This window comes from Medicago truncatula, chromosome 8 (genome assembly GCF_003473485.1).
Source record: "Medicago truncatula cultivar Jemalong A17 chromosome 8, MtrunA17r5.0-ANR, whole genome shotgun sequence".
Classification (NCBI taxonomy): domain Eukaryota; kingdom Viridiplantae; phylum Streptophyta; class Magnoliopsida; order Fabales; family Fabaceae; genus Medicago; species Medicago truncatula.
In genome coordinates this window covers 26,253,248-26,266,672 of record NC_053049.1, presented here as the reverse complement: position 1 = coordinate 26,266,672, position 13,425 = coordinate 26,253,248, and the positions used below count along the sequence as shown (strand labels likewise).

General features: G+C 29.6%; 1 protein-coding gene across 2 annotated transcripts; it reads right to left on the bottom strand.

Moving 5' to 3' along the window:
- Positions 1-7,591: 7,591 nt before the first annotated feature.
- LOC25502696 (uncharacterized) lies at positions 7,592-12,809 on the bottom strand. Of its 2 annotated transcripts, none has more exons than XM_024771931.2 (5): positions 12,420-12,807; positions 10,897-12,335; positions 9,476-9,895; positions 8,821-9,053; positions 7,592-8,161 (listed from the first exon to the last, which is right to left on the bottom strand). In XM_024771931.2, exons 1-5 carry the CDS (start codon positions 12,578-12,580, stop codon positions 7,904-7,906), a joined length of 2,511 nt encoding a protein of 836 aa, XP_024627699.1. In that variant the 5' UTR covers positions 12,581-12,807; the 3' UTR covers positions 7,592-7,903. The 2 variants fall into 2 exon arrangements, 1 of the variants encoding a protein (XP_024627699.1); XR_005643677.1 differs by lacking the exon at positions 7,592-8,161 and adding an exon at positions 9,233-9,375 and having other exon boundaries at positions 8,914-9,053; positions 12,420-12,809.
- Positions 12,810-13,425: the final 616 nt, after the last annotated feature.

Sequence of the window (13,425 nt, the reverse complement as noted above, 5' to 3'; positions counted from 1 at the left end):
CAAGAGAGACAAATTTGTCCAACATAAACAAGTTCCAAATCCTTATTCAATTCATCAACACGCTTCAACATTGGATCATATGTGTTCTTTTGTGCTGTGCGTGACCACAAATAGTGAGGGATCACTTGAGGTTTTCCATGTTGCAAAGTTGATTTTCGCACTAAAATTAATTTTGAAGGTTCTTTTAGTTGAAGAAGATCTAGATCAATGGTAAAATAGATAATATAATTAGCCAATGATAAAGGACAAAGGAATAAATAAAAACTAAAGGACAAGAAATGTAATGTTAGCCACTTCGTAACAACTTTTTCAAATACTCTCACCGATCCGATATATAAGAGAAAGTTAAGTCAATAAAATTTGATGTATTGTTTTAAATTTAAATTTTAAATCAGATACATCAACTTTTGTTGACTCAATTTCCTCTTATAGATACGACCAGAGAATGTACTATATTACTATAACATTGAAGAAAATTGGTTAATAAGCCTCAATCACATTTAAATTTTAACATAGAAAATATATCAATCCAAGATGAACTCAATGAAAGTGTTTTGACATAGAAAAAAGAGTAAAATAATTTGCTTCTTACCTATTGCATACAAGGCTTGATAATTGAAGACATCAAGTTTCCTCATTTTCTGTTGATAACATCTATAAACCTTCAAATTTTCAACAATATGATCTTTGTACTCCATTTTCTTTCCAAAACTGAATGACTTCATTTTCTCTTCAAAAACTTTTAAATGGTACTCTCTTTCTCCATCTTCCTCTTCTTCACCAATTGTTCCAAGTCCTCCTTGTTTTCGGCTCCTCAAATTGAATTTGATCCGTTTTATTAACTTATCGAATTTCAAATCTTCTTCGGTTTCTTCTTCATCGGATTTAGAATCATCCTTTTCATTTTCACACTCAATGAACCCTTTTCCTTTCTCATCATCATTTTGAATATCACAATCCACCAGAACAGAATACTTTGTTTCTCCTTCTCTTCCTTCAATCTCATCATCTTCAAATGTATTCCTTTTGTTTTGTTCAATTGAAGCTAGTGGAACAATTTTATTGTTTTTCCTTTGATATATGAAAGAACAAAATAAGGAACCATTATTTATTTTCCAGGCATTTACCAAATATTCATAAAAATTAAAACCATTTTTTTATTAAACGTGAATATGAGGAATGGATTCTCTAAAGTGTAATTCTCTCCAAAAAAAAAAAAATTAATTAATAAATCTGAACCACACACTTAGTATTCTCTTTTCTTTGTAATTTTATATCTTATTTTCTCTTTCATATTTAATGGTATAGATGTGACAATTGAAAAAAATTGAGAAAATTTCACTTAAGAGAATCCAATACAAATTCATCAGTAAACAACTTAAGAAAAGCTATTTAGAAGGTAATGTCTAAATCAAGTTTTCATCAACAAATTCATTGGTAAAAACATCAGTTGATTAAATTAATGTATATTTTCAACGTAACAAAGGTTCCTATCATCCATTCATTTTTGTATTAATTTATTTAAAAAACAAATTTTGAATCAGTCACATAATTCACCACTATTCACGTTGGTAAGCGATACGCAACATGTAAAAAATTGGTACATATGATAGATTCGCAGTATAAATACTAGCTAATTAAGGGGTGTATTGGATCATGATTCTAAAGGATTTTAAAAGACTTTTTTATCATAAAAAAGTCTTGTGGTATTCAATCAAGACTCTTTTCAATTTAAAAAAAATATTGTGTTATTCAGTCTTTTAAAATCATCAAAGTCATCAAAATCCTGCAAAGTCTTTTAAAATCCTCAAGGCTTTTTTAAACAAAAATTGTCTTTTAAAATCCTAATTCAATACACCCTCCTAAATCCTAAATGTAGTAAGTTATCAATTAATTATTAAGAAAAATATATGTTTTCCTCAATGTGATTTTTTCTAAGTGTTCAACACTATCTATGCCCCGCTACTCAAAATCTCTTAATATTTAATTAGTTATATTAATCAATAGTGCAAAAAAGTAAAAAGATTATAATAGTCTATTGTAATTTATTTGCACGACCAAAGTTTTTTCCCCTAATCTTTTATCTCTTCTTATTCAACATTTTCTTCATATTTCTTCGATCTTCATCAACTTATCTTGGTTCATTGGTTTCGAGAAATTATAGGGGAATTTGTGCAAATTAATTTGCAAAAGTACCATGAACAGTGGCAGATTGTGACCAAAATGTTAGGCGAGCGAAAAATATTAACTAAAATATTATAATTGAAATTCATAAAAGTCATACATAATTTCATCCAAAAAATGTCATGCAAAAACTCCAACACAAAATTAAAGCTCCAAATATACTATCTACCAACTAGATAGCCTATCCTAGCCTTAGAAAATTAAAATGAGCCTATTTAAATTCTTGCATGTGTAAATTGAGGGGGTACCAAAGAGACTATGCGTGTAAAATAAAATTGTATCAAGAATATTTTAATAATTTTCTATATAAAAAATAATAATTGGGGGGTGTCATGTCACCTATGGGTCTCTTAAGAGATCCACACTAACCATGAAACGAAATGCAAGTATCAATTTGTATGTTAAGAGAATTATATGACTTGTTTTGAGTAAGTTTTGCTTACGTGTTATCGGTACCAAACCAAATTTTAGAGTACTTAAGCATTTACATTTAGTAATCGATGGCCATCTTGAGAAATGCTTACTTGGTCTTACAAGACCAAATGCATAGTGTTTAGACACACACACAATGATGTCCTTGTCTGCAAAATATTTATTTTACTTTATTTTTATTATTAAAAAAAATTTCATTGTATGTGTACCTAAACATTATACATTTGATCTTGTACCATAGAGAACTAGCTCGGCCATCTTCAGATCAACCTCTCAAAAAATTTATTTATTTATTTTCACAACATTAGAAATCAATCAAGTTATTATAAAAGAAGTAGACTAATAATTTCCTCCATCTAAGGTTTATTATTATGATAATAATCGTGAACATTTTCCATAAGTGGAAGAATAAGATTTGATCATGATTGTTTGTTTAAAAAAAAGATTTGAGCATAATTTGATTTTGGATATGAAAATTAAGAGATTAAGCATCTATTTTGTATTAGGAAATAAAAAGCGAAGTGGCTATTTTCATGGACAATAAGTTGAGCAAAAACGTCCTTCGAAAAAAAAAAAAAGTTGAGCAAAAACGAGATTTTATTTCATTGATTAAAAAAAACAAGATTTTTTTTTTCTTTTCATTGGCCACAAATACACAAATAGAGGGAAGTGATTACAAACCTACCTACACTCATGTCCCTATAGTGCATAAAGGAGATTTGATTTGGACAATTGCTATTTTGGTACAACAATTATAGAGAGGAGAAGCCTTGACGCAATGGTAAATGTAACAGTAAAATTGTTGTCATGTGATTGAAAGATTATAGTTTAAAGTCTTAAAAAAAGTCTCTTATGTGAATAAGAGACTAAGGTTGTGTACAATAAATCAAATGATAAGACCCCTTCTAAAGCATTGTATATGCCAGAGTTTTGTATATCAGACTGCCTTTCTATCGGATCAGATAATGAATTGGTGTGATCACCAATTCAAGGTCTAAAGGTCGGGCGAATCCAAACGGAGTTGGACAAATAATAACTTAGTTTTTTATTTTATTTCAATATAACATAAAAAATAACAAACAAAAACTAACATAATATTTGTTGTGAACAAAACTCATACTTACATGACGGATCCATGGAAGAAATACTCTTGAGACGGCGGAATTTGACCGGAACCCAAACTGAGGTGAGGCCCAACGATATGGATATCGTATGAGTGTATCTGCAAATACTTTGACACTTAGACTAATGAAATGCTCAAAATAGGTGTGAGATTTTGAACATGCATACCTTAATAGACAACAGTGTGATGCTTATATGGCATGAATAGTGTGGAATCGGGATTGGGTCAAACTACAGTCCAATCTGAAATAAAAGTATATTGATTTTTTTTTTTTTTTTGTGTGAATAATATACTGATAATTTTGCACCATTAATAATGGAACTCGATATATTGTCCAATGTCCATATTTAATATCTTCAAACTATAACACTTTAATAACAAAAAATATAAAACCCCCTAAAAAACAAAAAAAATAGAAACAAAAATAACACTTAAAAGTAAGAAATATTTTGTATTCTTCGTAAATTAAAATTAAAATAAAATACAGTCATCCGCTTTTTTTTTTTTTTTTAAGAAATTCATCCACTTTTTTTGTTTTTGTGAAAATACATTCATTCATCCACTTTATTTAGACTTCTTATATATCGTCTCCGTAAGCTTAACTCAGTTGCTATGGACAATGCATAATATATGCAAGATTTGTGGTTCAAACCTGACCACCACAAAAAAAAAAAAAAAAAAAGTCTTCTCATATATTTTATCACTTTTAATAAAAAATGAGTAAAATATATTTTAATTCTTAAAATAGATCACTAATTATAGTTTTTATTCTACAGAAAATGATCACATTTATTCCTCTTTTCTCGGTTAGGAAAGAAGGATAAAAATAAAATAAAAAATAGTAGGGACGCTTTAAGTATTCAAAACAATAATTATTCTATTTTGAGAAATTAAAATGCTTACCTTCCCCTTCAGTTATACTGACCGGTGGCGGCACCCTTTGCTATATATGAATGTTACGTAATAAAAAGAGAATCGCCCAAGGTGGCGGCACCCTTTGCTATATTAGCATTGCTCTTAAAACATCAAGAGTGATGCACCACGCACAAGGTGTGCAAAAGAGAATCGCCCAATCAAATTACAAAGTAAATGTCAGGTGCCAAAAGCAAAAAAAAAAAAAAAAAAAAAAAACTCCATACACTAAAAAGAAGAAAGCTATTACGTAACATCCATATATAGCAAAGGGTGCCGCGAGCAATGCTATATATCAAGAAAGATTTTATCAAGAAAATTTCAAGAATGGCATGGCAGAATAATCACCCTTAAATTTTATCAAGAAATAGTCTTGAAATTAATGTTAACCAATAAAATCTCAGCCTGGCCGGAAATCATGGGGTGGTGGGTGTTATGTATTTTTTTTTGGAGAAAACTTAGGTACAATTCCTTAGGTGCTTTTCGTATGGTTCTTAAATAGAAATACATATTTTTTAGATATAACAAACTATGAGAAAATTATGGAATTAAGGAAATTACGGTGAATTTAATTAAGAACCATACGAAAAGCACCTAAAGAATTGTACCTAAGTTTTCTCCTTTTTTTTTTATGAAAGATTAATAAATGAGACTGAAATCTAAAGGTGATTATTGTGCCATGTCATTCTTGGATCTTTCTTATAAAATCATTCTTGATATCTAGCATTTTTCATGTTTAATTCAATTTTGATTTCTTAAAAAAATAATAAAAATACAGTGTTTAATGACAATTAGGGACTTTTATTTAAGATTTAAAAAACATAACTTAGATATTATAGCATGTTTTGTTAAAAGAATTTCAAAAACTATTTTCGTCAAATTTATCTTGTTTTGTTCGGCTAAAGCTAGTGGAATAAGTGCTCGTTTTTCTTTGATATATGAAGAGAAAAAAAACAAAGAAAAAAAAACCATTATTCATTTTCCATGCATTTAAATATTTATATAAAAAAAAAAAACAGTCATTAAAGCAAATTAACAAATAAAAAAATGATTTCGTTCAAAAAAATAGATTTTTTTTTTTTTTTTTATCAAACCTGAATATATACGTAATTGGTTTTGGTACCCATAGATGATCAATCCCTCAAGTTTCTTTTCACAGCATTTGAAATCAAGTTATTATTATTTATTTATTTACAAAAATAAACAATATTCATTCAAATTGATAGAGTACATCGATACAATAAAAATTCAAATTTGCTAAAAACAAAAAGATGAATTTGTGAACAAACTCACAGCATGTATGTTAATAACTTAAAACGGAAAAATATTTATACCTACAAATATGACTAATATGACTATATTTATGTCTCCGGAATACTCATGTCTCTGGATCTGCAACGTTGACGACGCCAAAGTCTTTGTGAATGATCGGATCTACACTTGTTCAAAGCTAATCTTTCAACCTGAATCAAATAAATACCGCACTAAGACCAGAAATTAAAAACACACCGCACAAAGACGGAAATCAAGTTATTATAAAGAGTATGATTCAATTTTTTTTTTAATAAAGAGTCGTAAATAAACTGATAATTTCCTCCATCAAAGGTTCATTACATTATCACGATAATAGCCGTGCGTGATTAGTGAACATTTGCCATAAGCGGAGGATAAAAAAGTGGCAGAATAATTTGAGCAAATATTTTGTATAAGGAAATAAAAAAATAAAAAAATAAAAACAAAGTGCATTTTTTGTTGCAGAGTAAATTAAGCATTTTTTTGAGAGAAGACAGTAAATTGAGCAAATTAATTCTACTGCATAATTACAAACATGTGCGATTGATTTGCTAAAATCAAAAATAAAAAAAGACCGGAATGATTAATACTTAGGCTATTACTTTTCTCATATTATCTTATGAATTTCTCATGCGTACTATTCGAATTTTAAAATTTGAAATGTTACATCGTATTTTGGAGGTTTTATAAATATTTATGTCGTTAAAATTCTATAATCTGAATTGCATAGAACACACACGAAACTCATAACGTGAAAAAAGAAGGGGTATAATATTTTTGTATTGTTTGATATAGAAAGTGCTTACGAAACATGATAAAACATCTAGCAAGAAACCTGACATAAACAAAAAAAATTGTCCCTCACTAAATCATGTGACAACTCAAAAAAGTATTAAAATATCCTTTTTAGTATCCAACAAAAAAGAAAATACTCTTTTGGCCATCCAAATGACATTTCTTTTGTAATCATGCATCACTACAACCTTAAAAAGACCGCAGCGATCTATGCTTTAATGCTTTCAAACTGATATACTTAGATGAATGTCTAACTTAATCGGGATGTTAACATAATTGTCGGATATGAATTCAAGTTCACATATGTTCTATGTAACATCCAATCTTATAGTTTTAATTATTGAACATTGGCAGAAAAATATCAAGAATGATTGGCGAAAAATTAATTACAAATCGTTTGATAAACAACTTTCATAAAATTCGTAATTAATTATTTACAACCAAAATATTCATAAATGATTAAAATACTCAAACTTGGGCATTTAATAACTACTACCAAAATAAGTGTACTATGTATACATTTTGTCTACTAATTACGTTTGGGGTGAAGAGCAGAAATCTTTTTGGTGCCCAAGTAGAACAATAGGAATCCGTGTATATCTAAGGGGATGAGGATAGAAGGATGGAAAATAATATGGAGGATGAGAATGGAAGCAGGGGATGCTTATCAGTTATTCATAGCTATCATGTCATAGCTACCATTCCACCAGCATTGTAAGGTGGTGGGAAGTATGATATCAATCGTACCAGCTGGTTTAGTAACAAATAATAAACAACGTTGTGTATATAAAAAATAACTTTATAAGATCACTATAATGGAAACAATTCTGATACCAAAAATTTGCAACTGTATTCTATCAATTAGTCAGTTTTGATGTGCATATAATAAACACACACACTGAGATTATGTAAGATTAGTCCAAAATTTATGTATACAACTTTGTAATATTCTGCATGAACATGTATCTCTATATCTAAAGAACCTGAATGTAGTCAACTATGAAGCACATACACAACACCGACACTAGACGCGATGCTGATATGTTGACACTAATAAAATTTTAAGAAAATGACATATTTCAATGAATCACTAGTGTTGGTATCGTATCGATGTCGGACATCAGGACACGCTTTCGATCATAAGTATCGGTGTAGCAGAGATAGTCAACAAGGAAAAAGCAAAAATGAATACTCCACTTGAATCTTCTTGTCAACAAAATTGATTTGGTTTAACTTTTCATTACACCATATTAGGTGATCTTTTGTCAACTTTTTCATGTTTATCACCTTTGAAATCAACCTCAATCCTACTTGTGCTAGAAACTGCTCATGATCCAGTTGAATTTGATCCTCATTGTGTTTTTGGAACTTCCTTACTATGCAATTTCCACTTCTTAATCTTTCCTTGAGTTTTCTCTCCTTCTACAACATTTAAAACCAAATAAAAAATTAATAATTCCTTAAGAATTTGATAGTGTCCATACAATCAAAATAAACTAGTTTCTGAAAGAAAAATGAATAATCAAAAAGAGTAATTAATTTAAGCAAAATGTTATGTTTTTTGGGTCAAGTAGTCTAGTGGCTTAACTCACGCATTCTAGGATTCAAACCCCGACACATGTATGTATATATTATGCATTGTCTCCAACAACGAGTCAAACTCACAGGGACAACAAAATGTTATGTATAATGACAACCTTATAGCTCAAGTAATCCCAATTAAATTACTACAACAACTAGAAATCAGCAGGATGCAAAAAAAACATAATATAAAATTATGAAAATAAATAAGCATGGAGAACATCAACAAAATTTGTAAGAGAAAACTTATTTAAATCTTGGTGCCGGATCTCAAACCGAGTTTCACGAGGCTGATGAGAGACACCGTTAATCAAGAGACCTCTCCGGAGACAGGCAAACTTATTTAAATCTATAGGCTAAAAGAACTAAATTTTAATGAGGTCTAAATTTTCAATTAAAATTTAGAGACTAAACTTAAAACTCGTGATTTTGTATGATAAAAACATATTTAACCTAAGAAAATAAAAGTGTAATTAGACAAAGGAAAATAAATAAAAAACCTTATTTAATTGGATTTGGATATCCCGTAGAAGTTCTGAAATTTCTGTGTCCTTGACCTCATTCTCTTTGTGATGATGAAATACTTTATGGAACACATTGTCATCATCTTTATCTGCTCTCACAAACTTCCAAAACACTTGCATGGATTTCTTAATTATTTGTTCTAACCTTTCACTAGCAATTCCATCCTCTTCACCCCACTTAATTTTTTTCTTATCTTTTGTACTATCATCTGCAAAAGAATCATAAAAATATTGTTACATGATAAGCACCAAAATATAGACACAGATAATAATTTAAAAAGTAAAAGAGGTTGAATGTAAATACATTTGTTAGTGTGAGACGCTAACAAATGTATAACACATAACACACTTTCATTCTGAAATATCGGCAGTACTATATAGTTGTTACCATAGTTTTAAATTGTTGTTCACAACCGCAATTGCAGCTCTGATATTGAAGATTTTAAAGTATTCTCAAGAACATCACAACCACAATTTTGATCATATCAATTGTGTTTTAACGCAATATAAAGGTTTGCAATGTAACCACAACTGCGTTAGGAAGTTTACAACGAGGTTGTTACGACATCTAACTTAAGGTTATGTGTGTGCATGCAATAAGTAATTGAGTTATAGTCAAATTTTGTTGCACCTTTTATGATTGGAACTTGAAGCAAGTTGCGAATGACACACCGATTCTTGACATAATTTTGAACCCTATGGTCTTGTCGAAATGGCTCATCCTCTAAGAACCGTTGCATAAGGACTTGAAAAAGTTGAAATTCACCAGCAATTAAGTTATACCTACGAGGACGAGGAGAATCATATTTTTTCAACTCTTTGATTTTCTCATGTTGCCAACATAAGATTTCCCAAGAGAGACAAATTTGGCCAACATAAACAATTTCCAAATCCCTATGCAATTCATTAACAAGCTTCAACATTGGGTCAATTTTGTTCTTTTGAGCTTTGCGTGGCCACAAATTCTGAGGGATTACTAGAGGCTTGACTTGTTGGACGGTTGATTTTTGCATTAAAAATAATTTTGGAGGGTCCTTTAGTTGAAGAAGACCTGCATCAAGGGTAAACAAGTAATTTAATTAGTCAATTACAAAGGAAAACTAAAAAACAACCTTAAAGCTGAAATGCAACTTTAGATCTTACCTAAAAAAACAAGAATAATGTAACTTTAACATATTTTCTAAATACTATTATTATTATAATATTGAAGGAAATGGGTCAATAAATTCACTCACATATTTGTATTTTAACAATCTCAATATGTAAATTTGCACTCCATGCATTCGCACAAACACAGAGTAGTTGATTTGGATCAATATATCAAAATCAGATGATTCACGTTTTAACTATATATTTAAAATATGAATTATTTAGTTGGACGTGTGTCGTCTGATTTTGATCAGCCACTTTGAATGGTAAATAAAAAGAATGGAAAATATTAGCAAATAGTGGAATTGAAAAGTTATGGTGTAGACTTGCCTCTATTAGTGGCTTTGTGATTAGAAAGAATATAAAGGGTAAAAGTAAGCTTCATGTGCACATTATTGACAAACTTGTAGGAAAACCTAACTGTGAAAATAAACATGTAGTATCCAAAAGAGATAGAAAAAATAAATAAATAGCACAAAACAAAATATAACACAATAACATAAATCAAGATATTTCAAAAATAAACTTCATTGTGTTATTTTGAAGTGTCAAACTAGAACATCAGTACATCTAATTTAAACATAATTCGTTGATGAATATTTAGACTAACTTCGTGTTCTAATCTCTAAATAATATGCTTACGAAGCATGGATACAGACTTGAATATTGGACACAACACTGATACATCAACACCGCTAAAAATTTGAGAAAATCGTGTAATAATATGTGTTGGTGTTGTGTCGGTGTCGAACACAACGCATGTCTGACACCGGAACACGCCTAATCCGAGGAGTGTCCGTGTTTCATATAAAATGATGGGACCATTGAAACTATCCAAATCCAATATGAATTAAATACAAATAATTTAACATAAAAAAAGAAGTCAAATAATTTGGCTCTCACCTATTGCATGCATGGCCTGAAAATTCAAGACATCGAGTTTCTTTATTTTTTGTGCATAGCAATTGTAAACCTTTTGAATTTCAACAATGTGATCTTTGTATTCCATCTTCTCTTCAATACTCAATGGCTTTATTTTCTCTTCAACTACTTTTGAAGAGTACTCTCTTTCTTCTTCTTCCTCTTCCAAAATTGTTGCAAGTCCTCCTTGTCTTGCATTTTTCAGTTCCAATTTGATTTGTTCCATTACCTCATCATTCTCCCACTCAAATTCATCCTCATCATCTTCATCTTCCTCATAATCCATTTCATCCAACTCTTCTTCATACATTGTTTCTTCCTTTTCGTATTCGCGCTCAACAAAACTAGCCGAGTCTTCTTCTCTATCACATGAAAAGTGAGTTTCCTTTAAATCTTGAAGTTCCTCAAGACTTTCACACTCAAATTCTTCACAAGAATTTTTAGAACCTATAATCTTACATGTCAAAGAATCATCATTGGAGTTTGAAGTAAGTTTTCTATTTTCTTTAACAAATTCACTTTCATCATCTTCTTGAAAAACATGAAACTCCTCTAAATTATGCTCTAATAGTTCCTTCTTCTCAATATTTCCAATGCTTGATAATTCATTATCATAAGTAACATTTCTTAGGAAACTAAAGCTTAAGAACATAGGTTCTTCATCAAAAACACTAATATCTTTGTATTGAACTAATGAACACTTACTTGTTGTAGAATTAAACCCTTTTGTTTCTTCTTCTTCTTCAACATTTTCTACACTCTTTCTACCATCGAGATGAAAATCGGAATCACCCTTTATAAAAACAGAGCACTCTGCTTCATTTTCATCTACCAAAGAACCCTTTATATTTTCAACGCTAGAAAGTGCATCATTTCTTAGGAAAGAAAAGCTTAAGATCATAGGTTCTTCTTCCAAATCACCAAAATCTTTTTTTTCAAATTCTTCTTCCATGAAAACTGAATCTTTTAATTCTTCTTCTTCATATTCTTCTTCTTCTTCATGAATTGTTTTCAAACTCTTTCTACCATCTTGATCAAGATAGGAATCACCCTTTATAAAAACAGAGCACTCTGTTTCATATTCATCTACTTTCTTAACATCATGAGTGAAACTATGTATAAAAAATGACCCTTTTGTTTCTTCTTCACTATTATCACCATCTTCATTAAAAACACTGCAATCTTTTTCACCCTTTCCTTTCTCATCATCTTGTTGATTATCACAATCACTCTCCACCAAAACAGAGTACTCTGTTTCTTCCTCTCTTTCTTCACTTTCTATATGAAAATCTTCATAGCTTGGAAATATCAAATTAGCTACCTCTTCAGTGAACTCATCAATCTCATAATCTTCAAATTGATCCCTCATATTTTGTTCAACTAAATCAAATGGAACAACTTGCTCATTTTTCTTTTGATATCTGAAATAAAAATAAAACTGAATAAAACTATTATTTATTTTATTCATTTAATAGATAAATAAGAATCAATAAAATTGATCAAACCTGAATATGTATGTGAGAATCAACCCCATGGAATGAACCACATAGTTGCATAAGAAAATCCATGTAGAAGCCAATGCCCAAATCAAATTTTCATAGACAAAATCATTAGGAAAACATAATTTAATGTGAGTTTTCAGCATAACAAGGTTTTTGGTACCCATAGATGATCAATCTCTCAAGTTTTTTTCTTTCTTTGTAATTTTCAGAACATTTGAAAATTGAAATCAAGTTACAACAGGTTCATGAATCATGATGAGATGGTGATAAGTGAAGAATTTGCTACAAGTGGAGAATGAAATAAGTGGCAGAATATGATCTAAGCATAATATGATTTTGGACCCGAAAATTTGAGATTGAGCATATATTGAGTATAAAGAAATTAAAAAAAAAAAAAAAGTAAAGTTGGTATTTTTCTTGGACAATAAATTGAGCATAAATGAGTTTTGATTTGGTCAATGGAATCTTGGTACGAACGGTTATAATAGTTTCTTTAAAAGGTTTTGGTGGTAAATAATCCAGTGTTTGCTTGACTTAACATGTTTCATATGTTAGACCTTTATTTTTTTTTGGTAGCCGAAGTTTGAACCCGAACCTTGCATATATTATCAACTAAGGTTAAGTTCACGAAGACATATGAACATATGTTAGACCTTTTGCGATAGATAAATATTACTGGCGCTTCTACGATTTTGCAAAAAATATTCACTATTACAACTATTAAGAATTAAGAAAAAGTAACTTTTTTTTGATAAATAATATTTAGTTATTATAATTTTTTGAATTAGTACCGCTGAGTTTAACTCAATTGATAAGGACAATGCATAACATAAAAAGTTTAGGTTCAAACTCCGACCACCACAAAAAATAATATAAAAAATAGTTTTTTAAAACGCATTTAATTGTTTATTTAAACACAAATACACTACTAATACATATCAAATTGATTAGAAATTCTCAATGCTTCTTAAAAAAAAAAAAGTGAAATTATCGATGCTTCTCTATGATA